This window comes from Musa acuminata, chromosome BXJ2-9 (genome assembly GCF_036884655.1).
Source record: "Musa acuminata AAA Group cultivar baxijiao chromosome BXJ2-9, Cavendish_Baxijiao_AAA, whole genome shotgun sequence".
NCBI lineage: Eukaryota > Viridiplantae > Streptophyta > Magnoliopsida > Zingiberales > Musaceae > Musa > Musa acuminata.
This window is the reverse complement of record NC_088346.1, coordinates 9674424-9702386: the sequence shown is the minus strand read 5'-3', so window position 1 is coordinate 9702386 and position 27963 is coordinate 9674424. Positions and strand designations below refer to the sequence as shown.

At 39.5% G+C, this 27963-nt stretch overlaps 3 protein-coding genes across 3 annotated transcripts; 1 reads left to right on the top strand and 2 right to left on the bottom strand.

Moving 5' to 3' along the window:
- The first annotated feature begins 914 nt into the window (after nt 1-914).
- On the top strand, nt 915-6013 carry LOC135624040 (uncharacterized). The gene is made up of 4 exons (XM_065127515.1): nt 915-1073; nt 1258-1349; nt 1935-1987; nt 4947-6013. The coding sequence occupies exons 1-4, from the start codon at nt 915-917 to the stop codon at nt 6011-6013; spliced, it is 1371 nt and encodes a 456-aa protein (XP_064983587.1).
- An 11852-nt stretch (nt 6014-17865) lies between these two features.
- LOC135621946 (copper transporter 5.1-like) lies at nt 17866-18933 on the bottom strand. The gene has a single exon (XM_065123578.1). The coding sequence runs from the start codon at nt 18591-18593 to the stop codon at nt 18147-18149; it is 447 nt and encodes a 148-aa protein (XP_064979650.1). The 5' UTR covers nt 18594-18933; the 3' UTR covers nt 17866-18146.
- A 3568-nt stretch (nt 18934-22501) lies between these two features.
- LOC135623048 (exocyst complex component EXO70A1-like) lies at nt 22502-24974 on the bottom strand. The gene has a single exon (XM_065125545.1). The coding sequence runs from the start codon at nt 24831-24833 to the stop codon at nt 22917-22919; it is 1917 nt and encodes a 638-aa protein (XP_064981617.1). The 5' UTR covers nt 24834-24974; the 3' UTR covers nt 22502-22916.
- Nucleotides 24975-27963: the final 2989 nt, after the last annotated feature.

Here is a 27963-nt window from a genome sequence, read left to right as displayed (position 1 = left end):
TCCTCTGACATGTTCCATCCATTCTACCATCTAAAGACTTGTGAGGTGTGTCGAGGAGGATTATTACTGAGGTAAAAATTTCTACCGCGAGAGGCTTTTAGCAGGAGACCAAGAATGGTTGATGGGTGGAAGGAGAGTCGAGGATGAGTCAGTGCGTGGCCCACTTGGTGGTGGGCGTCACGTGCGGTCTGCAGTACGGCGCTCTCCTCACTTTACATATCCCCTCTCCCTGCAACGATGCAACGACGCCACCAAACACCATTGAGTGTGTGTCTGTGTGATGAGAGAGGGAGAGGGAGAGGGAGAGAGACGGACAGGCCAACCCCCGCCTCTGCGCCTTTGGCACGGCTCAGTACCAACACTTGCAGGCTTTTATACCCTCTACCTCTGTCTCTCTCTCTCTCTACAGACTCTCACCTCTCATTCATGTCTCTCACACACGCAGTATACTGTTATCAGATACTTGTAGTAAAAATACTGGTGGTGTTATTGGAGGTGTCAGTGGCACTGCAGCAGCAAACGATCGGACAATGAGAACGCTGAAGGCGTGTGATGGGGTGTGAATGTGTATGTGAAAGACAGGTAGGAAAAAGAAGGTTGAGATGGATAGGAGATTGATGGCAAAAGGAGAGAGAAAGGCACAGGGAAATATGCCTGCTTCTCCTGCCGCAGCTGCCTCCTCTTGTTTCCACGCCCGCGGAGGGCGCATGGGGTGCTGCCGCGGTGAGGCTAAGCGACGCGTCACCGCCTCTCGGATTCCCGTCCTCCGCCGCGTACCGCATTTATACCCCACCTGCGCCGCTCCCAGTCCCTGTCTCCCCCTCCCTCGTGATCCCTCCACTGAGCACTATTTTTGAACCCTCTCGAGCGTGTTGGAGATCCGTTTGGGCTCGTGAGTCCGCGGCCGCCGACCGATGGGGGAGCCCGTGCCGAGCGCGCCGCCGCTTTCGGCTCCACCGGTCGTGGTGGTCGCTCCCAGACCCAAGTCGCCGCCCAAGTACCCCGACCTCTGCGGCCGCCGGAGGCTGCAGCTCGAGCTGCAGATGCTGAACCGCGAGATTGGCTTCATCGAGGTAACCCAACAAACCTTCTCGTTGACCCAAATATCGGATTTGTGGAACTCTTTGAGTGCTTGCGATGGCTCTGCATGGAAGCAAGATTTAGATGCATTATCTTGCAATTTTTAGACTCTGCAATTTGGGTAGCAAAACATTTTGATTGGAGAGCTAAAAATGCTGCCTTGCTCGATGTTTGAAGATAGAAGGGCACTGTCACCCTCAAAACAGAGCTATGAATCCTAGTCCAAATGAACAGATGTCAAGATGGAAGACATACAGTAACAACATCAGGTTTGTCAAAGGCAAAAAGAACATTTTTTAATGGCAAAAGATGCTGATGTGGCTAAAGGAATTTTTTTTGAATGGATCTTTATGTCTCCAGCAACATGTCTGTTGCTACAGCTTCACTGGAGTGCATCCGATAGATCATCAATGTTCAGCTGGAACTATTTCGGAGACTGCACTAAGGCATTGTTTTGCTATACATATAATGTATAAGATACATATATGCACACACACAGTTCGGCTTACATGAGTTCTTCTTCAACAAAATATGCCTGTTATACAAAATAAAACATAAATGTTATGTGTGAGACCAGTGGCATGATGATATGCTATCTTTTCTGTGAGCTTTGCCATGTGTGGCATGCTGATATGTGTGAGCTTTGCTATCTTTTCTGTGGAACTAAATATTGACTTTAAATCTATAGATCAAGTAATTCCCGTAATAGAATCGGTTGAAGGTTTGTATATATCTATATCGACTTTGCAGCATGAACCTGTAAAAATTAGCTGCTGCTGATATGCTTCTCTGTTTTACGTTTAAGTTTCCGTTGTGAAATATGAATATCTCATTGAAATTTTACTTTTGAGCAGGAGGAGTTACAATCACTTGAAGGAGTCCAACCTGTTTCCAGATGCTGCAAGGAGTATGCTTCACTTTTTTGGTTCTTGTACATTATTTGATTTTATTTTCTTTGTGATTGAGAAAGCAAATTTTGTAGGTTGCCTCTGGTTGTATGTTATGTTCGACCAAATATCTGGAAATGTGTATGAGAAGAGACTGCCACTCTTTTCTCTCCTTCATCAGCTGCTTTTCTCACAATAATAATGTTCCACCACTTTTTTCACTTTGAATTGTGTAAAGCTCCATTGCTGGCTCAAGTGACTATAATTTGAACCTATATTAGCAACTCCAATAAAATGCATCTATAATGCTGATGATAGGAACGATCAATTTAGGTAATGCATATAAATGAATTTTTTGCTGAAGTTCTTGATATAGTTTCCTTCTGCCATAGAGCTTTTAGACATTTGGGTAAGAGTTACAATCTTCTTTATCTTCTGTCTGTAAGTGTGGTGTGGTAGTTTTCTGTTTTCTTGTTCTCTGTAGCTGTTTCTGGTGGTCTAGGCTCAAGTTGGCTTCTCCTACTTGTGCTCTCATGTAGCAGTTTCATGTATTATTTTCTTTCTCCTTAATAAATTAATGGGATAATTAGCTCATTCATCCTCCCAGAAATGAAAAAAGACTTGTGAGATCCAAGTTGTCTATTGAACTTAAAACCTCGAGTGCAAAACCATATTCAGTGTCATATAGACTTGGGGTATCCAAGTTAATAGTATGTTCCCTGAGAAATTCTAGTGCTTTCAACAATATTAAGATTGTATATCATTTTATGCAGACTAAAATTATAAATCATGACTATTTTGCAGGGTCAACGAGTTTGTGGGAATAAAACCAGATCCTTTGATGCCTATGTATGATCCTTCAATTTCACCTGTTGCGTACTAAGGTTTATGTGATATGTAAAATATATAACATCTGTATGCTTGTTTTGTCAAATAGAAATAAGCGGAGGCACGCATCGTGTTGCTTGTGGAGATGGCTGAGGTACTTGATTCTATTTCAGTTTTGTTACTTACTTTGATTAACACAATTAAAGGAAGATATTTGCAATCCTGAAGCTGTGAAGATAAATAGAACTTAATATACAGAGAAAACAGGGAAAGTGTTTGGTCTTGTTGATGTTGCTGCATATTATAGATTCATCTGCACTTTTTGTTCTTATTTGAGCATTACCAAGTCTTTAATCTATTAATGCCTTACATAATTATCAGTGAGAATCATAAACCTTTATTCTCCACATTCATGTTGTCATGTGACAATTAAAATCTCACTCAGAAGATATCAGCTGCACTACTTGTCATGTTGTGTTGCTTCAGATAATTGGTGATTTCTGCTTTCACGCCTTCTCAACTCTGCCTACATTTTCTTATTATACTTTGGCATGATGTCTTATGCCTATATTTTCTTATTCATACCCTTTTTTAACGTAGTAAGAATTAAAAAAACTGAAGTATTGGTACTTTTCCTAAAATGCTTGTTTCCACCCTGTCTAAATGGTTTATTTGCTATATTATAAATTAAAACAATGCCAATCCAGTTCTGGCATGCTTAACTGATGGAAATTATGGTCCATGGAGTTACTAGCCTCTTGGTGTTGATTGGTTTCTGAGGTTATATGATGACCAAATCTTGATTGTTATGAAGGTCTGTTCTTGAAGGTGTTCAAAAATTTCTACAGATTTCTATAGTTTAGCTGTTGAAGCTTAAGTGTATTTACAACTTCTCATTAATGTAATGTACGTTGATCGAGCAGCAACAACTATAAAGGGGTTCTAATCTTAATACAGATAAAAGTTACTTTATATTCAGTGTAATTTTGTAGGCTGTGCTTGGATACATAATTATACAGTAAAGTGATATTGAGTTAATAGTTTTTTGCGCTTGTGAATCTGAAAGGTCCGTGTTTATTTATGCTTTAGCAGATGTGAGCTTCAAGAAATTTTGTTAAAAGGGAAAAAAGACAAAACTAGAAATTAAAAAGAAGAAACAAAATGAACTAACAATAGAAAGCCATAAACGAACAACAATTACTTGTCTCTGATGTTTGTTCTTGTTGACTTATTCCTTTGGCATTGTTTTGGTTGAAGAAGTGTTACAATAATGTATTTTCCTATACTCAAAACACAAATGACTATCATAAAGCATGACCATTTGAATGAGTCATTCAGAACATTTATTTACTCTGATCGGTATTTGACTTGGTGAAACTTTTGGATCTTCCTTTCAAGTTTTGTTCGTCAATTATGGCATTCTTTCACTTATTGGTTTGATAAGTTCATCATATTCATTTTGGATTCATTATTGTGCTTTCATGCGGTCTAACTGCTACATTCTATCGCACTAGAACATTGCTCCAGAAACCAGATATCTTGTTTTTACATCTTGGATACACAGAATCTTTTATTAGATAACAATTTTCAGATCCGGTTGATTACACATGAGCCGACATACTTATTATATGGACATCATTCTTTTTCATAAATATCTTGACAATCATTCCATATATTTAAAGAGTCACAACATATATTGCAGCATCAAATTTGTTGACATCTTCTTAGCTGTTAGTGTCATATCCTTCAGGAAGTCCTTGCACAAGGTTCAGAGGTTGACAATTGAGTCTATGATGCAGCAAAAAACATTAGTTGTTACGCTTATAGAAAATGTAGTTTCTTTTCATTTGAAGGAGAAAAAAGACTTGTTTGGTTTTTGCGCAGGTCGAAGTTGTGCTTTAACTTGTCATGGATTTGCTGCCTCAGTGGGTGTATGCTTGAGCTCGAAAGACCAAGCTGTTCTTGTCCACAGAACTGTAACCGTTGTCAATGTGGATGTCCCTGCCCTCGATGCTGTGAGGCTCCTACCTGCACACCATGCTGCAGTTGTTCCCGAGTTCCCTGTAGTTGCAGCAGAGCACCCTGCAGCTGCTTGAAGCTTCCTTGCAGTTGCATTGGAGCTTGCTGTAGCTGCTTGAAATCTCCTTGCAGTTGCAGCAGAAACTGCAGCAATTGCTCGAAAACACCTTGCATTTGCGACGGAACATGCTCCTGCTGCTCCAAAATTTCCTGCAGCTGTGGTGGAACATGCTGCAGCTGCTCGGAGGTTCCTTGCAGTTGCACCAGAACATGCTACAGGTGCTCCAAAACTCCTTGCAGTTGCAGTGAAACATGCTGCTGCTGCTCAAAAGTTCCTTGCACTTGCGGCTCAACATGCTTCAGCTGCTCAAAAGCTCCTTGCACTTGCGGCTCAACATGCTTCAGCTGCTCAAAAATTCCTTGCAGCTGTGCCGGAACATGCTGCAGCTGCACAAAGCATCCTTGCAGTTGCGCTGGAGAATGCTGCAGCTGCTCGAAAACTCCTTGCAGTTGCGCTGGAGAATGCTGCAGCTGCTCGAAAACTCCTTGCAGCTGCGCTGGAGAATGCTGCGGCTGCACCAAAAATCCTTGCAGTTGTGGTGGAACATGCTGGAGTTGCCCAAAGGCTTGTTGCAGCAGCTGCTCCGATGTGTCTTGCTGCAAACCGCAATGCCATTGCTTCAACGCTTCCTCCTGCAGGCCTCACTGCTGTAGCTGGTGGCCTTCCTGTTTCAGGCCATGGCGGTGTGGCTGGTGGCCGTCATGCTCCAGTTCATGCTGTGATCAACCATGTTGCGGTGGCCGGAAGACATCATGCTCCAGTTCATGTTGTACTCGACCACTCTGCTGCGACTGGAGGCCGTCCTGCCCCGGTTCCTGTTGTCCCCAAGGATGGTGCCGTGGGTGGAACCCCACCTGCTGGAGACCACAGTGCGACTGCTCATGGTGCTGCGGCTGGAAACCTTCATGCTGTTCCGGAAGACGGTGCTGTAGCTCGAAGCCTTCGTGCTCCAGAGGCTGCTGCGCCTGCGCCCTCCCAAGACTCTCCTGCCCTGAGTATTCTTGTGGCTGTGTCTGGTCCTGCTCCAAGTGCACAGATGCATGCCTCTTACCTAAATGCACCAAAAAACCCTGCTGCATCACTGGATGTCTATGTTAAGATTCAGACCATAAATTTGTATTCCTTTATTCTAGCTTGACATGCCATATTATATATTCTATTGTATCTCTGAAACATGTTCAATATATAGAATTCTGTGTAGTAGTCACTCATTCTTGATGATTAATAGCTCCTCCGCCAGACTGCAAGCATTATTTCTGTTGCAGGCACATCGTTTTCTTCATTGAGGAAGAAAGAAAGGTGGCAGGAGAATCAAGATAAGGTTGACTATCATCAATGACATCCAAATAATGGTGGAGTTAACATATGCAGAATGTATATACGCAAGCAATGCCACCCATCGATGATGAGATAGATAGATAGATAGATAGATAGATAGATAGAACATGTCGTTTGTGTTGTCTCGGGAGCATCCGCACAATGGATGGGCTCGAAACTCTTCATGCTGAGGTCATGTGAGCTTCTTTTTTTTTCTTCTCACGTAGAGCATCGTCTCCTTTGAGGTTGCTGTCTTCTTCAGACCAAATGCAGACAAATCAACGCTTCTTTCCCTGTAGAATACATTGAGCAAAAGTTAATTTGAATTTATGATTTTGCTATTGGAGAAAAATAAATCACTATATCACTTGGATTTAGTCTGATAAATACAGATTATTTTATAAAAATCTGATAGATATATTATTATTAACTTGAGCCAATGTATCTTAGATTAGCTATTTGGTGACATACTGAATCAATTATCTATTTATTTATGTTTTAAAATCATATTATTGATAGTAATTATCTTTTTATAGCTCTCTTCCTTTTATATATATATATATATATATATATATTTGTGGGTAGGTTTTCGGAGTTGGACTTAAATTCCACCGCGAGTGAGCAGAAACGAGTCCGTATTCTTTTAAACCACGTTCGTCCTCGCTTCCTTTTCTAATCGTGCGTCCGACTCTCCGCCACCAGGACCGCTGTAATGGCCACGTCCGACGATGACGCCCAAAGCTGGCCGTCGCGGCCTCCCACACGTGGCCCCATGCTCTTCCGCATGCCGCACCGCTGGGCGGCGGCCCCGTCTCTGCGGCGGAGGAAGATGACCGTTGTCCGGCTGGGCACGCGCCGTGGGTGGCGGTGGCGCGGGCGACGGCTCCTGGGAGGGCTCCTCCGGCGTATGCGTCTCCGGTGGCTGGCGGCCAAGTACCGGTCGGCGCTGAACCGGCTTCGGGAGAGCTACGGGGCGGTGGTGAGGGATCTGATTGAGGCCCAGGCCGTCCAGTCACAGCTCATGCGGGAGTCCTACTTAGCCGTCCCCTTCCCGGTCACCGCCCCTTACTTCCATCATACCCGCTCCTAATCATGTTATCGTTCCTCTCTTCTTCTTCTTCTTCCTCATCCTCATCCTCATCTTCTTACAGAACATCTCTTTCTTCCTGTGTCTCAGTTTCCTTTTAGCTCTTGCGTATTGGCTCCTCCCTCTGCTTTAAAGTTGGTGATCACATGATGCATGTAGAGTAATCGATCATGAGCGCATGTCAGGCTGCTTTAAAATTGGCGATCACATGATGCGTGTTCCCAAAGGGCGATCACACGCAAGTCTGAAATCTTAATGTTTAATAAATATGATATTAATATGATGAAGATTGCGCAGCGTCAGGCGATTTGATTATGGTGTTTCCTTTAACACATTGTTTATTGGAGTTTAAGCAACTCGAGATGTATTATTTAAGGGACATGATGTCAGTGGCGGCCATTCTTCCATCCTATAGTACTACAATCCCGCATGGCACGCAGATAATAGATCTTGAGAATGCATCCATCATTGAGAATTCTACTTAATCTACAAAATGGTTGTATCAATGGATATCATACATATATACATACATATATACATATATACATACATATATACATATATATATACATACATACATATATACATACATATATATATACATATATATATATACATATATATACATACATATATATACATATATATACATACATATACATACATATATATACATACATATACATACATATATATATATATATATACATATATATATATATATATACATATATATATATATATATATACATATATATTAAGAAAAGGGCTAGTTTGAGAATCATGGTAAGGAGCCTTAATAGGTTCTCAAGGAATAATAAAGCAGGAAAGTACATATTATGCCACTTCATCAAGGAAGATTGAAGACGACTTGAAGAAAACAAATGAATGTACAGATGAATGAATGCATCATCTATGACATCAAAGAGAGAATGCATCTCATCCGAGAGTGGGTTGGGGCCTATGGCCAAAGATTTGGTAACCAATGGTTGGGACATAATACAATGCATCTAATGATGAAAGATTTGACAAGTTGATGATCTACGATTTATCTACCAGAACAAACGTAAGCATTACACGACACTGAGGTCATACCTTTGGCAAACCCAGTTGCAGAACACTACAAACAAGATCAAAGAATGCATTCCATTCCACACAAGCAATCTCATGGAAGAAGCAGGTCTATTCAGTGGATTGGTGAAGTCACACTGCATCATTACCAGCTCATTAGCAGGCCTAATCTGCATGCATGGAAACATTGCTTGGCTGCAGAAGTTGGCCTGCTTTCATAAAGAACTTTCTGTTCATATTCGCAAGGAATTCTCATGATCATGCTTTCAAATTCCTTTGCACATCATAACAACATGAAAGAAACTTTTTTATGTTAGCATAAGAGAAACATACGCTCATAAGGAGTTGTCAAAGTAGGAATATATCTTCCCCTGCATTGCTTTCACACAAGCCACAATCATCTGTCATGTAACATTTCAAAGGAAAAAATATATACAGCTCACTATTTTCTCTTTCCTCACAACCACAATGGAGGTCTACTTGATAATATGAAGTGCTTTGGAGATTTCAGCATGGCTAGGCACCTTTCTCAGAGTTTTTCAGCTTCAGCATGTGTGTTTGTGCCCCTCATTCAAGTTTCTTAGAGCAGCAGCTGTGTTAAGGCATTGATCTGCATGATCTACTGCATTCTGTTGTTTGAGCAAGTTAAATTGGTGTCAAGACTCTAGATTGTGAATGTTAATACTACAATAGTCAATGAACTTGACCCACATTGGAGGTCAATCAAAGTATTATGGAACAAGACTCCACCTAACCCCTGGATTCTCTAGTTGCTTCAGTTGCCATCGTGCCCTAGATTCAGAACATGATGGTGATAGGCTTGGTGACATAGAACCATCTAATTTTATAAAAGATTTTAAAAAAATTATTATAGGCAAACAAAACAATAATAAGTCATCAATTAATTGGTCTATAAATTCTAAAGTCTTTTGATCTTTCCGAGGGACTCTTTTTATATTAAGTACATTCATGTATTAAGCATGCTCATTTGCTATTTAAGTATCGTAGAATCACATTTTAGATTTCTAAGAGACATACTAATTTTTTAGGAGATTAAGTGACTCCTTTTATATTTCTTTACTCTTTTTCTGGTCTTTTTGTGGACTCTTATTAAGTGCACTCTTGTATTAAGCACACTCATTTACTATTTAGATATCCTAGAAATTATATTTTGAATTTCTAAAGGACATACTAATTCTCTAGGAGATTACTATTGAAAATCATTGCCTTGATTGATTAAAATAAGGTTCCTAAATAATGAAACTTATCAATGGATGATTTACTTGAAATTTGAATAAAAAAATACTTGCATATTTTCTCTTTTAATCTCTTATATTGTTCTCTTGCTATTTTGCTCTCTTTTTTTCTCCTTATTTCTCTTCTTTTTACTTTATTCTACATCAATATGGTATTAGAGTCGATCAAGAAATCTGTTGTGTATCCCATTCGGTTTTAACTAGCAACAAAAGCTTCAATCAACACTCAAGGATCATTGCACCTTCAACGTAAATCCCTTATATGTGGAGTTGGACTTCGGAGCAACTATCTCTACGGAATTGGTGGACCATATAGCCTTCAGTGCCGAGTAATTTTTTAAAAACTTTACTAACATTTTTATTAAAAATTATATATTTTATTAGATCATGATTTTCATGACTTCTTCCCCGTTTTCTCCCTTTTTTTTTTTCTATTTATCACCCTTTTTCTCCCTTTTAGCTATAGTATCACTAAAATTTAAACACTTAAAACTTATAAAAAAATAAAACAAGAAATAAGAAAAAAAACAAGAACTATTTAAAACATTGTATTTTCTCCATTCTTTACAATCCATAGCTTCAAATCTAAGAATTTTACTTACTCCCCAAGCCCTAGTTCGAACAAATCCAAAGTCCACCCACAGGGAACCTATTTATAATTATGCTCCAATAATTTTTTATAATCAAGCTTTTGACCTTAATGATAAATTCCTGGAACCTTCTAGAAACCCACAAACCTAAGTAATGGGCTAACGAGTTCTGTTTGCTAACAATACGAGGGAAATACCTTAAAGTAGATGTGTTAAACTTTGATAGTAGGTTTGACTCAAATATGTTTGTGGCTAGTTATATAGAATGAAAGAATACTTTTAGTGATATGGAATGATTGATATTGAATGTGTACGATTTATAAAAATAAAACTGGTGGGGTCTGCAAGAAAATATTGGTAACATATCCAACGTAGTCTTGAACACCATCAAGAGCCTCCCATCACTCAATAGGAAGTCATGAAACAAAAACTTAAGGAAAAATATTTACCAGCCTACTTTCAAAGCCAATTGGTTAGATAACGGTTAAGCCTTAAATAGTTGAATTCTAGTGTGACGAAGTATTTGGCCCAGGAGCTTTTACTTAGGTGTGAAATAGAAGAGGATCAAATCATCACTGTCCGGAAATTTGTTAATTGATTGAAGCTTGACATCTAACGAGAAGTCTCCCTTAGTTTTCCTGACACTGTGGAAGAAGTTTCTCGACGAACCCTTGAGATTGAGAAGTGCATCAAACCTTATCTAATTTATCGATCATCTTCTCAATCTCTCGATAATAGAACTATTTCCCAATCTACTCTAAGGAGTGACTTTGTCAACCCAAAAATATCCACTACTAGCAACAATCCTTGCCTAACTATGAATCGTCCAACTTGTTCAATTATTGATTCTCAAACTAGTTCTTCTTTAATCTGGTATCATTATTATCATAATAAAGATTATATTACCTCTTGTTATCCTTAACGTATCCCTACCCTAAAATAAGAACTACAATGATCAAATCAAGGAAGCAAACCAAGTAGTTAAACCCGAAGCCTACTTAGTTGATAAAAACGAACTAGAAATTAAAAATGCTTATGTTAATGTCGTCCACATTATTCTCTCTACTGCTAGTGATTCCAATGAATGGAAGATGACAAGTATCTTCCATACTTTTATCCGAAGCGGGGAATGAACTTGCAAATTGGTTATTGATAGGGGTAGCACCACGTAGTCTCAAAATCTACTACTAATAGACTAAACCTTAAGGTAGAGTCACATCCGATCCCATCAAAGTAGCCTTGGTTGACAAAACCACTCTACCCGTGATCAAGAGAAACTTGATACCAATCAAAATAGGTGATTACCAAGATGAGCTTTACTATGACGTCTTACCAATGGACATTACCCATATTCTTTTATGTTGATCTTAGTTGTACGACATTGATGTTACCAATCATGAGAGAGAAAACACACGTCTTTCGATATAAAGGCAAAAACATTATCCTACGACCAGCAAAATCATCATAAAAAGATAAAACAAAAACTCTCAAGTATCTTCCACAAGTCGTAATCACCAGGGACTTCACTTATTGGATCCTAAATCTAATGAAATGGAGAGCCTAAACAACAAATTTTATATGATCCTCGTTACTAGAGAAATTTCTATCCCTTCCATTATTCTTGGCCTAACTCCTAAGATTAAATCCTTACTAAATGAATTTTTTGATGTTATACTCTCGGAATTACCTAGTGATACCAATCTTACAAGATAATCAACGTGCCATTAACCATCTCGTGGAATCATAACTCCCTAATCTCCCACATTATAGAATAAATCCTAAGGAGAGAGTCGAGTTAAACAAACAAGTTGAAGAACTTTTGGCTAAAGGTTTTGTACGACATAATGTTAGTCCTTTCATTATCTCTCTCTTATTAACCCCAAAGAAAGATGAGTCGTGAAGGATGTATATGGATAGTAATGCGATCAATAAGATAACAATCAAATATCACTTCCTAATTTCTCGACTTGAGGATATGCTAGACCTTCTCGTTGGATCTAGTTGCTTTTCAAAACTTGACTTGAGAAACGGATACCACCAAATTCATATTAGACCCGGTGACGAATGGAAAATATCATTCAAAACTCAAGAAAGTCTATATGAATGGCTAGTCATGCCTTTTGGTCTATCCAACGCCCCAACCACTTTTATGTGCTTCATGAACCAAGTTTTACAATCATATGTAGGCAAATTTGTTATAATCTACTTTGATGACATCTTGATATTTAGTAAGACCAAAGAGAATCATTATGAACATCTTCGACGGGTTCTTACTACCCTTCGAGTTGCTAAGTTCTATGTCAATCTAAAAACTGTTTGTTCAAAGAAACATGTCTTATTCCTAGGTTTCATCATTTCTGCCCAAGGTGTTGCCACTGATCCAAAAAAAATCTGCATCATTTTAGAATGGTCTAAGCCTAAAACCCTTTCTAAAGTTCGACATTTTCACAGATTAGTCTAATTTTATAGGAGATTCATTAGAGGGTTTAATTTTATCATGACACCTATCACTTATTACCTAATGAAAGGTGAGTTTTCTTGGACCTTGGCTACTACCAAAACCTTTACTGACATTAAAATGAAAATGACCATTGTTCTTGCTTTTAGGCATCCTGACGTCTTAGTAAACCCTTTGAGGTCACTTGTGATGCCTTTGGTATAGATATAGGAGGAATTATCAGTCAAGAGGGTCAGCCTATCGTCTTTTTCAGTGAGAAATACAATGATGCAAAATAATATTATTCTACCTACGATAAAGAATTTTACAAGATTGTGCAATGTCTTATGTATTGCTGATATTATCTTCTGCAACAAGAGTTTGTATTGTTGTTTCACCGCCAAGCCTTAAGGTACTTAAATGCTCAAAAGAGATTAAATGCTTGTAATACCAAGTGGGTTGAGTTTATCGATGAATACTTTTTTTTGTAAGTAAGCATTATTATGGCACTCAAAACAATATTGTTATACCCTTAGTGGAATTTTCTACAATCCTATCTGAGTGTCAAGGTCATAGGATTCGAGCGATTAAAAGATAATATACTCAATGTCCAAACTTAAGTCACATGTATCGAGAAGTTCATGATGAAAACCATTATGAACATATAAACTTTGTTCTTAGGGGTGGTTATCAATTTCGATCTATTAGATTGTGTGTTTTCTGATCCTCCTTTCGGGACTTCCTTATTTGAGAAATGCATGCAAGTAGATTAGGATGTCACTTAAGCTAAGACAAAACCATTGTATTAGTCGAGGATAGATTTATTGGCTTTCTTTAAAGTGAAATGTTGCTTGAGTGGCATAGTAGTGTCGCACCTATCAAATTGCCAAAACTCACAAATACAATACTAGCCAATACACCCCATTACCCATTCCATATTTATCATGGTAAGATGTGAGTCTAGATTTTGTCCTTGGACTTCCCAAAAGAACCCGTAGCCACGATTCTATTCTAGTTGTTGTTGATTGATTTTAAAAATGACCTACTTTATTTCATATAACAAGACTAGAAACACCCTATACATTGCTAAATTACTTTCCAAAAAGTGGTTAAATTACATGACTTGCCTTTAACCATGGTGTTATTATATGACTTGCCCTTAACCATGATGTCATTACATGGCTTGCCCTTAATCATGGTATCTTATAAGGATATGAAATTTATTAACTACTTTTAGAAAACTTTATAGAAATTGTTTGGCACAACATTAAAATTCTTTTCGGCCTTTCACCCCGAGATTGATGATCAAACCAAGATTGTTAATCGTTCCTTGAGAAATCTTCTTAGATGTTTAATTGGAGAAAAATAAAAAAATTGGGACTTCACCTTAGCCACTATACAATTTACATATAATCGATCACTCCACAGGAAAAACTCATTTCAAACTATCCTCATTTATACTCCTTGTAACCCCATTGGCTTTACACCCCTTCCACTTATGAATAGAGCAAGAAAAGGGAAAATTTTAGGTAAAAAATTGTAAGGGCTATTGTGCCTCAAAACTATCACACTCATCTGCTTAATATTTTTTTAAGTAACGAAAGTCATAAATTTGCTACCAATGCATACTGTAGAAGTTAAGAGTCTCAAGTAAATATCAGAATCCATATTGTATTAAGTGTAATCATTTACTATTTAGGTATTCCATATTGTATTAAGTGTAATCATTTACTATTTAGGTATCTAGTTACATTTTGAATTATCAAAACGTATACTATTTCTCTAAGAGTTACTCTTGAAAATTATTATCTTCATTGATTATATTAAAGCTCCTAAACCCCTATAGATAATAGAGCTTATCAATTTACTTGAGATTTAAATGAAAAAGAAATACATCTTCTCTCGACTAATCCCATACACTCTTCTCTTACTATCTTACTTTCTCTCTATTTCTCTCCTCTCTCTACTATATTCTATATCACTTGGTCCAGGCCTAAATCCAAAACTTCACAAAAGTATGATAAGATCATACCTACATCACTTGTCCACTTGTCCAGGCCTAAATCCAAAACTTCACAAAAGTATGATAAGATCATACATAGATGCTGTGTTTGTTAAACCAAATAGGTCTTTTTGTGAAAACATTCAAACTATTTAAGGTTTATGCAAAAGGTTCTGGACTTTCACAAAAGGCCATTTTCAAGTTTTAGCTTCACAGCAAGAGAATTACCTACGTCAAAAATGCAGCACAATCACCATGGGTATGCACTAGATGCTATTCAAGATGAAGAAGAAAACCCTCATTGTGAAGCTCGCCATCATGTCAAAAGGACAAAGCCGAGTAAATTTAGACAAGATGGGAACTCAATTTATGCACATAAATATGTTGACACAATATGCAATTGGTCGTTCACAGAAAGTGACAGAGTTCCAACAAAGACTATATCCAACAAAGCTTTGTGGTTGCAGAAGCAATGGCTCCTTAATCAGCCTCCGTGGATGATATAGCGAACAAAACTTTCTCACAAATCCAAATGATAAAATTGAGATTAAGAAAAATAACATAGGCGCTAGCATATGTTTTGTCATCATTGTTACCAACTCAATTGGCATCTTAAAAATACATAAAGCAACATAGGAGAATCCTTCCGGAGGAATAAACCATAGTGAATAGTGCTCTAAGTATCAAAGGAGACGTATTACAATTATTCGGTGGTTTGAAATAAGCTTATGCATAAACTGAGATAACAAATTGAGATAACTTATTCATGAACAACATCCGAATGGATAAATATCAAATCCTATAAACTATGAACAACATAATGATACTCAATGGCATCAATGATATTAGTTGTAGAGAGTGATGTAGGAACAATATTGATTCCAAGCATGTAGGTACAATCAAGAAGGTTATGAATATACTTATATTGAGAATAGAAGAGAACATTCACTATGAGGATAACTTAGACACCAAGAAAATAATTGATTACCCTAAGATCTTTGATAGAGAAATTATTAATAAGTTTTTTTTCTAAAATTAATTAAATATTATTAATTTATTACCAATAATAATTAAGTCATCCAAATAAACCAATAAAAACATGATAATTCTTTCTTGAGAATAACTGAAACCAACTAAGAGTATATATGTTCAAAATTCATGGTTCAAAGCATAGGGGACCTGCTTGAGACCATAAAAGTTATTACAAAGCTTGCAAATATGTTGACAAAGATTGAGATCAAAAAATCAAGAGGTTTACTCATGAACTTATCATTGGAAGTGTGATCGCGAAGAAATACATTTATCATGTCTAATTATCAAAATTATCAATTGTTAAACATAATCAAACATAAAATAATATAAATTATTATTGACTTCATAATTGAGCTGAAAGTATCACTGTATTCAATGCCTGCATATTACTGGAACCCCTTCGCAACAAATAATGCTTCGTGCTTACTAATGGATCCATTGAGATTTCACTTGATATAGAAAAACCTTGTAAGGTTTTCACTAATTTGATAAGGCATACACATATACATCAAATATCATAATGCATATTGTTCAGCATCAGCATTTGTCTCTGCCCTCTAAATCATTCGGTACCACTTTATATGCTCTATGTAGTCAAGGAATATACAGTGAAACATAAAAAAGATTTTGTACTCGTCCAACAAGCTTTCAGCTTTTCGTACTGTTTCTAATGCACTGATTCTTCTTTGTAACTTGAACAGTAGAGGGTAGAGACATGTTAGCATTTTTATTTAAAAAATAAGGTCCAAATAGTATATAAAAAAAAGATGCATACAATGCATGACGCTTCCGCTGAAGTAGAATTTAGGGAGGGTTAATCAATATAGTCTTACCCACCCTACAAATATAGAGAATTATTTCTGACTCAAGCCCTTGTTATCAATGTCATAAAGGACAAGTTTATCCTTCTTCCAAGAGTCAACCTCTAATTACAGTCCAAATTGTGAGAGATAGAAATTAAAAAATAAAAAGTCTCAGTAATTATCTCATGGACTGTAAATCAATGATAATTTCTAACCAATGCCAGTACAAAATGTAGAATTATTTTGTCTTTAGTGCACTCCGTAAGAATCGAGAATGGCCAGTTCCCTTCATGTTGCATTAGAAAAAGAAACCCACACAAAAGTTCGATTAAAGTAAACTTACTTTAAAGTTTCTTTAATAGAATGTTAAATCTGGTAACTAAATTTATGTATAATTTTTTTTTTTTTACCATTGGAGGCAAGGAAGGCATCAGACGCTCGCCTAGGCACCTGAGCAAGACAAGGCTCGAACACCTCGATGATGGAGCAGGTGAGCACATGCAACTAGAAGTGGCCTAGGCACGTGCTTGGGCCTAGGTGTCAAACGACTCAGGCATGTGCCTAAACTGATCACGGTTTGATCAAATTTGATGAGTCCAATGATGGTTCAATCGAACCAAATGACCCATCACTTAAACCCGCTCCCCCCCTCGTGCATGAGAATAACCCCAACCTCCTCTCTAGAAAGCCTAGCGCTAGTGGATGCGAACGACTTCCTCCCACAACAAAACTAGCACTTCTATGACAAGTGAGTGACTTCCTCTTACACAGAGGCCCTTCGACAACATTTTATTCTCACAATAACTCTCCTACTCCTCCTCAATAGTCCCCTCTCAACCTAGGGTCACCAAACCTCTCTAGACACGACAACTCCCCTCTCCTTCCTCCTCCTTTCCGATTCTCCTCCTCCCTCTTCTCATTAATTATATTTCTTTAATTATTATATTTGCAAGTGCGTTGCTTTGTTTGGGTGAGATAACACCTCAGATGTTTTGGCACTTTGGCGCCTTTGACTACATCTCCTGCAATTGATCTCATTTGGAGGTTATGCCAATGAAAAACACTTGCAAAGTAACTAAAAACTGGAACAGCTATAAAATTGCAGTCCCAATTACATGACTTGCCAAGAACAAGCTGTGCACTATTTTGTCGATATGAGAATCCAACATACAAAGCAATAGCTTAAGTAAACATATATGCCGTTACATGTCGAGACAAGATCTAAACTGTTTTCTTCTTTGTCTATTTTAATTTCAAATATGAATTGTGTACTTCTAAACTACAACCACTATTAAACATCACACTCAACAAAACATTGTAAAAACCAAACCAGAAACTTAAAATAGATCATCACAAACGAAAACAAAGAAGAAAAATTTAAAGCATAAAACAAGATATCAGAACTCAAAACATATTTGATACCACTGGAGATAAAACAAAAACTGGAAACAACAGTATGTTTTGGGAATTGCATAGACTTATATTTCCAAATATCTTTTCACAATTTTACTTCACAAAAACTATGTGCATAATCACTATTATGCCACCTTGTAAAAACATAATGCAGAAAAATGTAAACCATAACACGATAATTAACAGAAGAGTTCTCAGTAACACACATTTTAGAAAGATATAAAGCATGTAACTAAAGCGAGTACCGAAGATGAAAGGCCGAATTAAGGGCAGCCACAGGAATTCTGCAACGCCACGAAATCCGCTTCCCCTCCGCTTACAAAGAAGAAGTACCCGACCGTCAGGCCGGCGACGACGGCGACGAATACGCCGGCGTTGTAGGACATGACGGCGAGCATGAGGAGGTACCCGACCGCGGAGTTCACGCCGAAGAGGAGGGCGGAGGCGAGCCTGGGGGGCGGGGGGAAGAAAGCGGAGGCGGAGGGGGGCAGGAGGAAGGGAGCCTCGACCGCCGACGGGGGCGGCGGCAGGGAGGGCTTGGATCCGGCGAGGATCTTGAAGCGGACGCGGCGGTCCTCCATGTACTGGTAGAAGAGGGCAGCGGCAAAGAGAGCGAGGAGGCTGAGGAGGTAGCCCGGCCAGGAGTCGGTCCGCCACGAGTCGAACAGGATCGTCGCCTTGTTACCCCAGTAGAAGGTGATGTGCATCATCTTGAGGGATTGGAGGTGGAAACTGAAGCTGAAGCTGAGCACACCAAGAGGTTATAAAGTTGTCCGTCTAGCCTGTCACGGTTTACCTCGGCGATGTCACCAAATAGCTTCGGACACGACGGGGGTTTTCAAAAGTGTCATCGTTGGTTTAAACACAAAGAGCAAACGCCTTTGTAACCCTTTCGTGATCTACCCGCTCGCTACCAAAGTTATGATTGGAGAAGAAAAGGACAATCCATGTTCACGTCCACGTTGTTTACTAGATGGGACACACCATGTGACCTATACCTTCTTGGCGCATTAGAGAGGTTACCCAAACAGAATTCGAAACTACTATAACAACGTAAAATCCCAATTATTTGAGATCCATTATAATTACAATTATAATTATATATATAAACTTTTATTTATAGTCTCTACTAATTTTTTAGATAAAGAAATCTAACAAATCATTATTAACTGATACCATTTTATAAAGGCTGACCACATGGCCATGTGTATTGACTTCGAAATAGCAAATTCTGAATTATCAGACTATTATCACTGAAGACAGAATTTTGAGGTATCTTACTGCAAATAGATCCATCGAGTATGATTCCCATCACAGTTCATTGATACCAATGTTCTGTCAAGTCATTTAGTATCACATAAAAGACGAGTAAGACACAAACAAAACTGTTCATAAAAATTGAAGCTACAGTACTAAAATCAAATCACAACAATAGAAATGGCTGCTTCTATACTTGGGGTAGAGTTCTTCAAATGGCTGTCACCGGCACATCATTCAGGACAAAACAAAAACAAAAAAACACAAAATATTCCTGTCGAAAGCTATGTCATATCAATAGCAAATATAAGGTATGATGTATAAAAGTTGGACGACATCAGAAAGATTAAGAAAGAGAAGAAAATTTTGACACAGCAAATAAACATGATTTTGACTTTTCTGTCTTTGATGAAAAAACAAAAAAGGAACAATCACAAAGAAAAAGCTAAACAAGGTAAAAGTTTATATAGCTGAAATCATACATCAAATGGGAGTTTCTCAATGCCTTGTACAGTATTTCTAAGAAGTAACAAAGCCCAAACACATGAGATTTCATATATCTAAAACCAATGGCTGACAAAGCTAAAAACAAAAAAATGGACGATTCCAGTTTCACCTGTAAAGGGATGTATCAAGCGAAGTAATGGTGATGGAAGCAGATAACATAATTAGAGTATTTGAGTTAAGTTCCCAACTACTTGGAAAATTAATAGCTATTTACAACAACTGATATTTCCTTCTAAAGAACATGGCTTGTCAGTTTTGAGCCTGTAAGGGGCAGTACTGCATAGTATGTAACATTCTGCAACTAGATAAGAGCCCCAGTTCTTATAAACCAAATCTCAGTCTTAGATGCATCTCATCTAACTAATTAGGAATCTGCTAGTCCAAGTGACCTTATTGCATTATCCATCTTCTTCTTCGGTCGTTAACCACAAGTGATGCTTTCTTTTGTCGTGCCAGCCCATGCTACAGGCATGCTAGCAGGTCTTGTGTGTTGGCACATTCCGGCATGCAGCATGTATTGTGTTAGGAAGTTATGACAAAGGACCGGTGAGAGCCATAATTGCAACAATATGGTCACATTCTTGAAGCTAAACAAAACTACTTGATGAGATGATCATGATAATAAAAACTTAGTAAATGGTAATCAACCACCAAAAGGACAGAATCAATGCCCTTCCAGTTCCCATTTGTGGCATTTGAGGCAACCAATTCTTTCAAGGATTACTTCCAACTTCACAAACAGCTTTTGTTAAATCTATCATCAAAAGCAAAAAATTTAGCTATTAGTGAAGCTCTTCCCAAAATTTCTTTCAAGCTGACAACTTTCAGTGGCAACAAAATATTCATGTAACTGACCCTAAATAGTTGGAATTTACGGTTTTATCGTTGTTGTTATTGTTGTTGACAAACTTTCAATTAATGATTATGCTATTACCAATATATACCATGATTTGTGCATAACAGCAGTGACAAGAAGGAAAAGTAAGAGGATGTTTGCTATCATGCCAATACTAGTCATTTTCCTTATTCTACATTAGCTGATAAAAGATCCTGAATTTGGTTAACAGATCATTTCAAACCATGGTGATGTCATGATCTTTTCTAATGCTTAATTGGTTACAAGTATATAAAAAGACTCTGACCTACCCTCGACCACTTTTGATGTGGACAAAATCAACAGATAGAGAATAGAAGGTATCAAGGGATCCAAGATCCATGAATAGTCACAGGTGAAGTTTGTGTATGCCTTTTCGACCTTAAAAAGGTAGATTACAATAAGGTAGGTGAAAAATTAAACGGCCAAGTGTAGGAGAGGTTGTTTGTAACATCAAGAATGGAAATGCTTACTTGACTTTGCTGAATCCCTCAAAACACCTGAAAGTCTATGAGCACCATTCAGGATGAATAGATGGAAGAAAGGTGACAGGGGTATGGATATCATCAATGGGTTTCCTAATGATATTAGAGTTAAGTGAAGGAAAATAATGGAGAAAACCAAAACATGCTAGAGAGACAAAAGATGTGCAACAAGAAGCATTAAACATAGAATGAAAGCCAAGGAGAAAATCAAAAGCTTTTTTATTATTTTTTTCTGTGAGCTATCAATCATAAAAAGGCTTTTGACATTTAATGTGATCAACATGATGATATGCAGGCCTGGCACAACTTAATGTTTTAAAAGGAAGAAAAAGACAACACACTTTGTCCACTGAGATGGTAGCCATTGCATCACAGATGTCTATGAAATATATGTCCAATGATACTCTCAAAGGATTCTGTTACAGCACTTCACCATGATAAGTGTGGTCACAAACAAAGTGAAATAGAAACAATCCTTAAGACTTTTGGTAAACAAACTTGATATAATATTTTCTAAATGCCACAGACCCAACATCATGAACTCAGTCCTTCAAACTTTGCCACCAATCATGAAAAAAGTGAACTTCCATATCAGTCAGAGAGCTTACACAGTTCTGTATTCCTAGAACCTCTTCACACTTTATAAGAGAATTTTATGGTGCCAAAGAGTTTTACCAATCAGTAATCAGCTTTCTGATTGTGAAGTATAGTTGGTTCTTCATTTTCCTGGTTCCCTAAGACTTTATTTCACATAGATTATTTGTCCAAATACAGATATACCTTGACCAGTAGTATAAATATCAACAGACTTTGCTGTGAGAAGATATATCTCCAATAAATTTGGTTTTGTGTAAGCAACTATATTACCAATGTGTGTTGCATCTTCCTCTACTTTCTTGATCATAAACCTGTGTTGCATGTTAGAATTACAATTATTGCCTGGTAGTATACCATGTTTTATGGAACTGATTAGATTGTTTCTGTATACCCAAGATTTTATGTTTTTCAAATGAATATTTCAGTTAACTGACAAAGCAACCTTTAAAACTAAAATGTTTACGAACTATTCCATATTTTATCAGCTGATGTTGTAAAATCATTGACTTGCTATGAACTACCGAAACAAGCTAGTGTCTACAAGAAAAAATGAGATATTCTCGATTTCACGTCAATGATTTCAGTAAACCAAAAATGATCTTCAGATGAAAAGAGTTGGCATAACAGAGTAGGCAAGATGAATATTAGGTACTAAAAACTTGCATAAGTAGAACACATTTGCATGTGATCAGAGTCTGTTAGTGAACTAAAATGGTTTTCTTCAGAGGATAACAGTCTGCAAACTGCCAGGCTCATATGCTCCGACCGAAAAAATATTATTTCCTTGATCTACAAACATCTTAAGAATGATTCATGACAGAAGAAATGAAACATAGAAGTAAAAAGTCCGTGAAACAAAATTGTAATACAATCTACAAAGTACAAACCCTCACAAAAGTGACCCTACAACCAAGACGATACATTAAAATAATCATCCACAATGAACAAAAATGAAGAAAAAACAGAAGTTCAGAAAATTTTCATATCTAGTAATTCCCCAAGGGATGCAAAAAGTAGACACAATATAAACATGCTAAACAAATACTAAATAAAAGAGAAAACAAACTTGCTTACAGAGGGAGGGAAACTAAACAGGCGAACCCCCTGAGTTATTTGAATCCTCCAACAAGATCTTCATATCAGATACAAATATTACGTGGGACTTCTGAGCTCTCCATCAGCTACGCTAAATCCTTCAATACTCCACATATCTGTGCTGCTAAGACTTGTCACCTCATCGTTTCCCTCTTAAGAAATTAAAGAATATCAACTAACCGAATCATCAGTCTCCTTTCTTGATACCATCATGTGATTTAGTGAGATCTTCTTCTGTTGTTTAAAGAAGGAGGGCACCCTTCAAAAAAGTCGGACAAGGCCATCTCAAGATCCTCAACAGAGTACTTAATGTACATCTCAGGGTGCCTCCCACTCTCTATATGTTGCCGGAACCGGCCAAGAAAGGACCTATACGCTGGTAACAACTTCTCGGAGATCGAAATCCTCAATTCCTCTCTCAGCTGTGTGTCTGGCACAAACCATATAGCTTGGGTTTTATGAGCCTCCTCGAAAGCAGCATTGAAGGCCCTGAACCTCTCCCTCAGCATCGACTTGGAGACGCCGGACGAGAAACTCCCACTGACATGAATCCCCTCATCTCTCAAGCAGTGTAGGATTCTTACCCACGTCGCCCGCTGGTAGCTTGTTGCTGACAGCCGGAACTTCCCGGTGAGCTTTCTTAAGTATTCATCACCGATCATTTCACGGAGCTCAGGCGAACCCTTCATCTTGTGGACGATATAGTGGACGTTGTTCATCAAGAAGAGGTGGGCAAGAGCGGTATCCTTGTAAAGGTTCGCCTTGTTCTCGAGATTGTGCGCAAGAACAACAATGATCCAGATCAAGTGGGCGGCAAGGGGGGTCTGGTTCTCGGCCTCCGGGAATTCGATCTCCGGTGGTGTAGCCCCAACTGCGGCTTGATCATCGCCAGAGAACCGGGAGCTCGCCGATGGCCTCGTAATTATGAGCTCGATGAGCGTGGGCTTGTAGTCGGAGATGAGGCTGATGTAGTTCATTACGTAGCGAGTGAGGGGATGGATGGTGCCACCAGGAACCGCGGTCTTGGGTGGATCTCGAAGCACTGCGTTCTCGAATTCCGAGAGAATGCCTCGGACGGCCTCGGCGAGCCGGGAGAGAATCTCGGCGGCCTGGGTGTAGATGGACTCGGCAGACTTGGATAGGAATACGGCGGCGATGTCCGGGAGGAGGTCGGAGATGGTGTCATGGAGGTCGAGGATCTTGAAGAGCTTCTCTGGTGACCGGCGGCCGATGCTGATGGCCTCGGCGAATCCAAAGAGCTGGATGGCCGCGCCCCTGACTGTCTCAGTGAAAGGGGCATCGTCAGTGATGCCGAGGCCGTCAAAGACACGCTCACAAAGACGGCGCTCGCTGGAAAAAACGATGCGGACGCAGATCTTGGCGGCGCGGATCCAGCGCCGGATCTTAGCCTCCAGGGCGTCCCACTCGAGACGCTGGACCTCGCCGATGCTATGCTTCTCCACCCCGAGCTGGCGTAGGCACACGTCCACTGCCGCCTTCCGGGCGCCGGCGTACACCTGGACACACTCCCGGCCGTACCCGGCGGCGATCATCCGCTCGGCGATACTCCGGAGGTCATCGACCGCGTCAGACGGCAGCAGATCGATCTCCCGGATGCTCCTCGTCGACCGCATGCTGCTCCGCCTGATTCTGCTACTGCTGCTGCTTCCCTCCACCGTCTCAGACAAGAAGTCATGCTCCTCCCCGCCGTCGACACCGCCGCCTCCCTCGGCATCTGACAGATCACCGGATCCCTCCCCGGACGCGGAGCTCTTCATGGATAGCGTGCTCAGATTGACGAGCTCATCGACTTCGATCTCATTAGGCCGGGTCAGAAGCAGGTTGCGGAACTCGTCCTCGAGTCGGGCCATGGCGATCTGGATCGCGTTCTCCGAGGAGGAGTGGAACGCGGATGAGGACGACCGCCGGGGGCTACCGGTGGCGATCGGTTCCCTGATCGAACGGCGGATCTCGTCGACGGCACGGAGGAACCTTTCGGCGTCCGAGCGGTCCCCACCATCGAAGAGCATCCGCTCGTCCCAGGCGGAAAACGCCGTGGAGTCCCACCGCATGATCAGCTTCTCCGCCGCCTCCAGGTCCCCCTCCACCGCCGCCGCTCCTCCAGATCCGTCCATGGAAAGCGACAGCGCTTCACGGTCTTCGCTTCGCTGCAGGGGAGTTTGGGGGAGCAACCGCTGGTGCCTCTCTCTTTCTCTCTCTCTCTCTCTCTCTCTCTTTCTTGCGTCCTTCTTGCACTAGGGTGGGAAGCAGCTGTGCCGATGATATAGGATATTCCGGTGCCACCGCGGCACACGGGACCAAGCGCGCACCACGGATCAGAGGGTCTTAACGGTGCCACGTCAAGTGATCTCCCTCGCACGGAGCGTCAGTACGGAGGCTTCGTGACACGGACAACGAATGAGGCCCTCAAATAGCTTGACGTGGTTGCTCGCCGCACGAGATTTAACAAGGAATTCTAGCCGTCTGATGGGCATCATGGGGATAAGAAAAGAAAAGAAAAGAAAAGATAATTAAAAGAAATGCGGGACGAGGATATAGGGTCGTGTCACGGGACAGTGGAATCCCACGTGACGTGTCTACCGACGCATGCGCGAGACTCGCAGTATTCCGCCATGGAAGCGACGGAAGGTCCAATGCCGAGTGGACCCCAAGAGAAACCGGACCGAACGGGTGGATGGTATTCTCGTGGGGAAATTGTGCCGCTGGGTTGGCCACCACCTCCTACGAGTATGAAGGGGGTTAATGGTTAGTCAAAAGAATCATTCCATTGGATATAAGTAAACCAAACATTAATCAACTTCAAACATGATTTGATTGCAATGACATATGCAACAGTAAACCCCTCCCTTTAATTGGATGCTCTACACCGGCATCTAATATCTAATATCTTTGTGTAAATCATTGATGATCACCACACAACACATAGCGTTTGTTTTCTTTTGTCCTCGATGACGGATGATTCCGTCTTGAAGAACCTCATAATCTTTCTTAAGCATGAGTTCGAAGGACAACTCGTCGTAGTTATAATTCAAGATGAACCGATGGATGTAATGTTCATTACTGAGGGTATGAGGACTCGAAAGCAAAAAAAACTATCTCCGTACCCAGACAAAAACAGTGAAGGGTGGGTCCCAGCAAAACTATCATCCAAGGAATCAAAAGCTCCAAAAGAAATTGATGGATGGATGGATGGATGGATCCATGTTTACTTACTTCTATTGAGAAATTATTAGGTATGTGGTTTACTATTGTTGGTGTAAGCAACTTTATGTTATGGCCTCGGACCGACGCGGCTTGGTTCGGGTCCGAATGCGCGAGGATCTTGCGCGGCATTCCTCGGGACAGCCGGGGTGGCCGGTTACGATGGTCCGGGCGGGACGTTGCGTAGGGAGTAAAGCTTTTCCGTGGCGCTGGGAAGATGCAACCTTGCCCTTGTACCTGCACACAGGTCGGGTCGGAAGCTCGGCCTGACCCCTCCGACGATCAAGTTAGATGATGTGGAAGGAATTTTTTTTAGTGAAGAAGTCTCCCCTCTTCTGTTTAGCACTCAGGGGTATTTATAGGGTAATTTAATGTTACCTGACGTGCCTGCCTGGGGGGGCAGGATCGTACCTCTGATGGCGTCTGACATCGCCATTGACGTTGCGTGGGGAACCGAACTACCGCAGGGTATGGGCGTGCCTCGATGGTCGTTCTCCTCTATCTCGGTCGATCGCGTTGGGTCAAACAACGATGAAGTCTTCGTCTGAGAGCGGGCGACGTCAGCGCCCATCGTGTCAACATTATTGCCCTCTTCCAGGCAGAGTGCCGTCTAGTCATGGCTGACGTCGTAGCGCGTCATGTCGTCATTATTACCCTCATCAACTATATTATGGTAATTTCTCCGCATAGAATGATAGGATTAGTATTTTTTTTTTTAGTCATAATTAGATTCAAATTATTTGAAGGGGTTTTGATTAGATGATTATAATTAAGGCTATATATTAAGTAGGAAACAGAGTTTTTAGTGAATTAAAATTTATTCCTACAAATACATCATCAATCTCTAGATTTCGTGAGTGAGAAATATAAAGAAAAACATTGTGAATGCCCTTGGGATATTCTTCTGGTAGATTTATAGATGTGAGAGGATATATAAATATTTTGAGTTTGAATTTGAGTTACCTTAAGAAAGATATTTCTTCTATTTATTTTTTTCTTATATAATAAACAAATTGGATTTTCTCGTCTTTAGACTAGCATAAAAGAAATATTAAGATTTTAGTAAACATCTAAATTTTTTATTGTTTATAAATAATAAATAACTACTAAAAATTTTATACATCGAAACATTTACGTGTATATATAGTATCCCTCCACTAAACACAAAACAAGATTGACTATAAAAAAAAATCCTTTGGTGGTATTTTAAAATATCTTAACTATCGTAATTTCACTTTAAATTTCTAAAGAAATATTAAGTCTTTAAATTGTTATATTAAAAATATTTCACATTATAAACCCGAATCATTCATATTGTGTTAAATTTATGACTATAATTTTTTTTATTTTTTTAACAATGGATAAGTGATGAAAGTGGAGTTCGAGCTCGAGATCTTATAATAAATTATCAAGTTCTTTCTCGATCAAATTAATTGACATATTTAGAAAAATATATGTATTAGATGATGATTCAAACTTTTAACTTTTGATAAATGAGTTTGATATAAAGAAATTACTTATTTGCACCAAACTATAGAAGGTTTGTAAAGTAAGGTTATAGTTGAGATTTTAGTTTATGTTCTTCAACCAAAAACGAAAGAAGATACAAACTAGTTATAACTTTTACCGGTTAATAGTCAGGTCTAAGATTAAATTTCATAGCCATCATTTTAAAAGATGTATCATTCCATAATATAAGATCAAAATGCTCTGAAAATTTTATTTATGATAAGAATTATCTAAATTCTTAAATGGGGTGTATATTGTTGTTGGTGTAAACAACTTTAAGCCATGGCCTTGGGATCGACGCGGCTTGGTTCGGATCCGGATGATTGGGATCTTCCTAGGACGCTCCTCCCGACTGTTGAGGTTGCTGATCGCAATGTTCCGATTGGAATGAGGTCACTGTCTCCACCAGGAGAGAACCCCTACCTGCGCCTTTGGTGGACGACCTTCGCCTTCGCACTTGCACTAAGATCGGGTCGGGGAACTCGACCCGACCCCTCCGACAATCAAGTTAGTGGATGGTCCTCGGGGGTTTTT

Excerpts from the sequence above, each read along its gene's own strand:
- LOC135623048 (XM_065125545.1), bottom strand. The coding sequence starts at position 24,833 with ATGGACGGATCTGGAGGAGCGGCGGCGGTGGAGGGGGACCTGGAGGCG.
- LOC135624040 (XM_065127515.1), top strand. The coding sequence starts at position 915 with ATGGGGGAGCCCGTGCCGAGCGCGCCGCCGCTTTCGGCTCCACCGGTC. Across the intron at positions 1,074-1,257 it reads GCGAGATTGGCTTCATCGAG|ATAGAAGGGCACTGTCACCC; the intron begins GTAACCCAACAA and ends CGATGTTTGAAG. Across the intron at positions 1,988-4,946 it reads GTTTCCAGATGCTGCAAGGA|TTGCAGCAGAAACTGCAGCA; the intron begins GTATGCTTCACT and ends ATCTCCTTGCAG.
- LOC135621946 (XM_065123578.1), bottom strand. The coding sequence starts at position 18,593 with ATGATGCACATCACCTTCTACTGGGGTAACAAGGCGACGATCCTGTTC.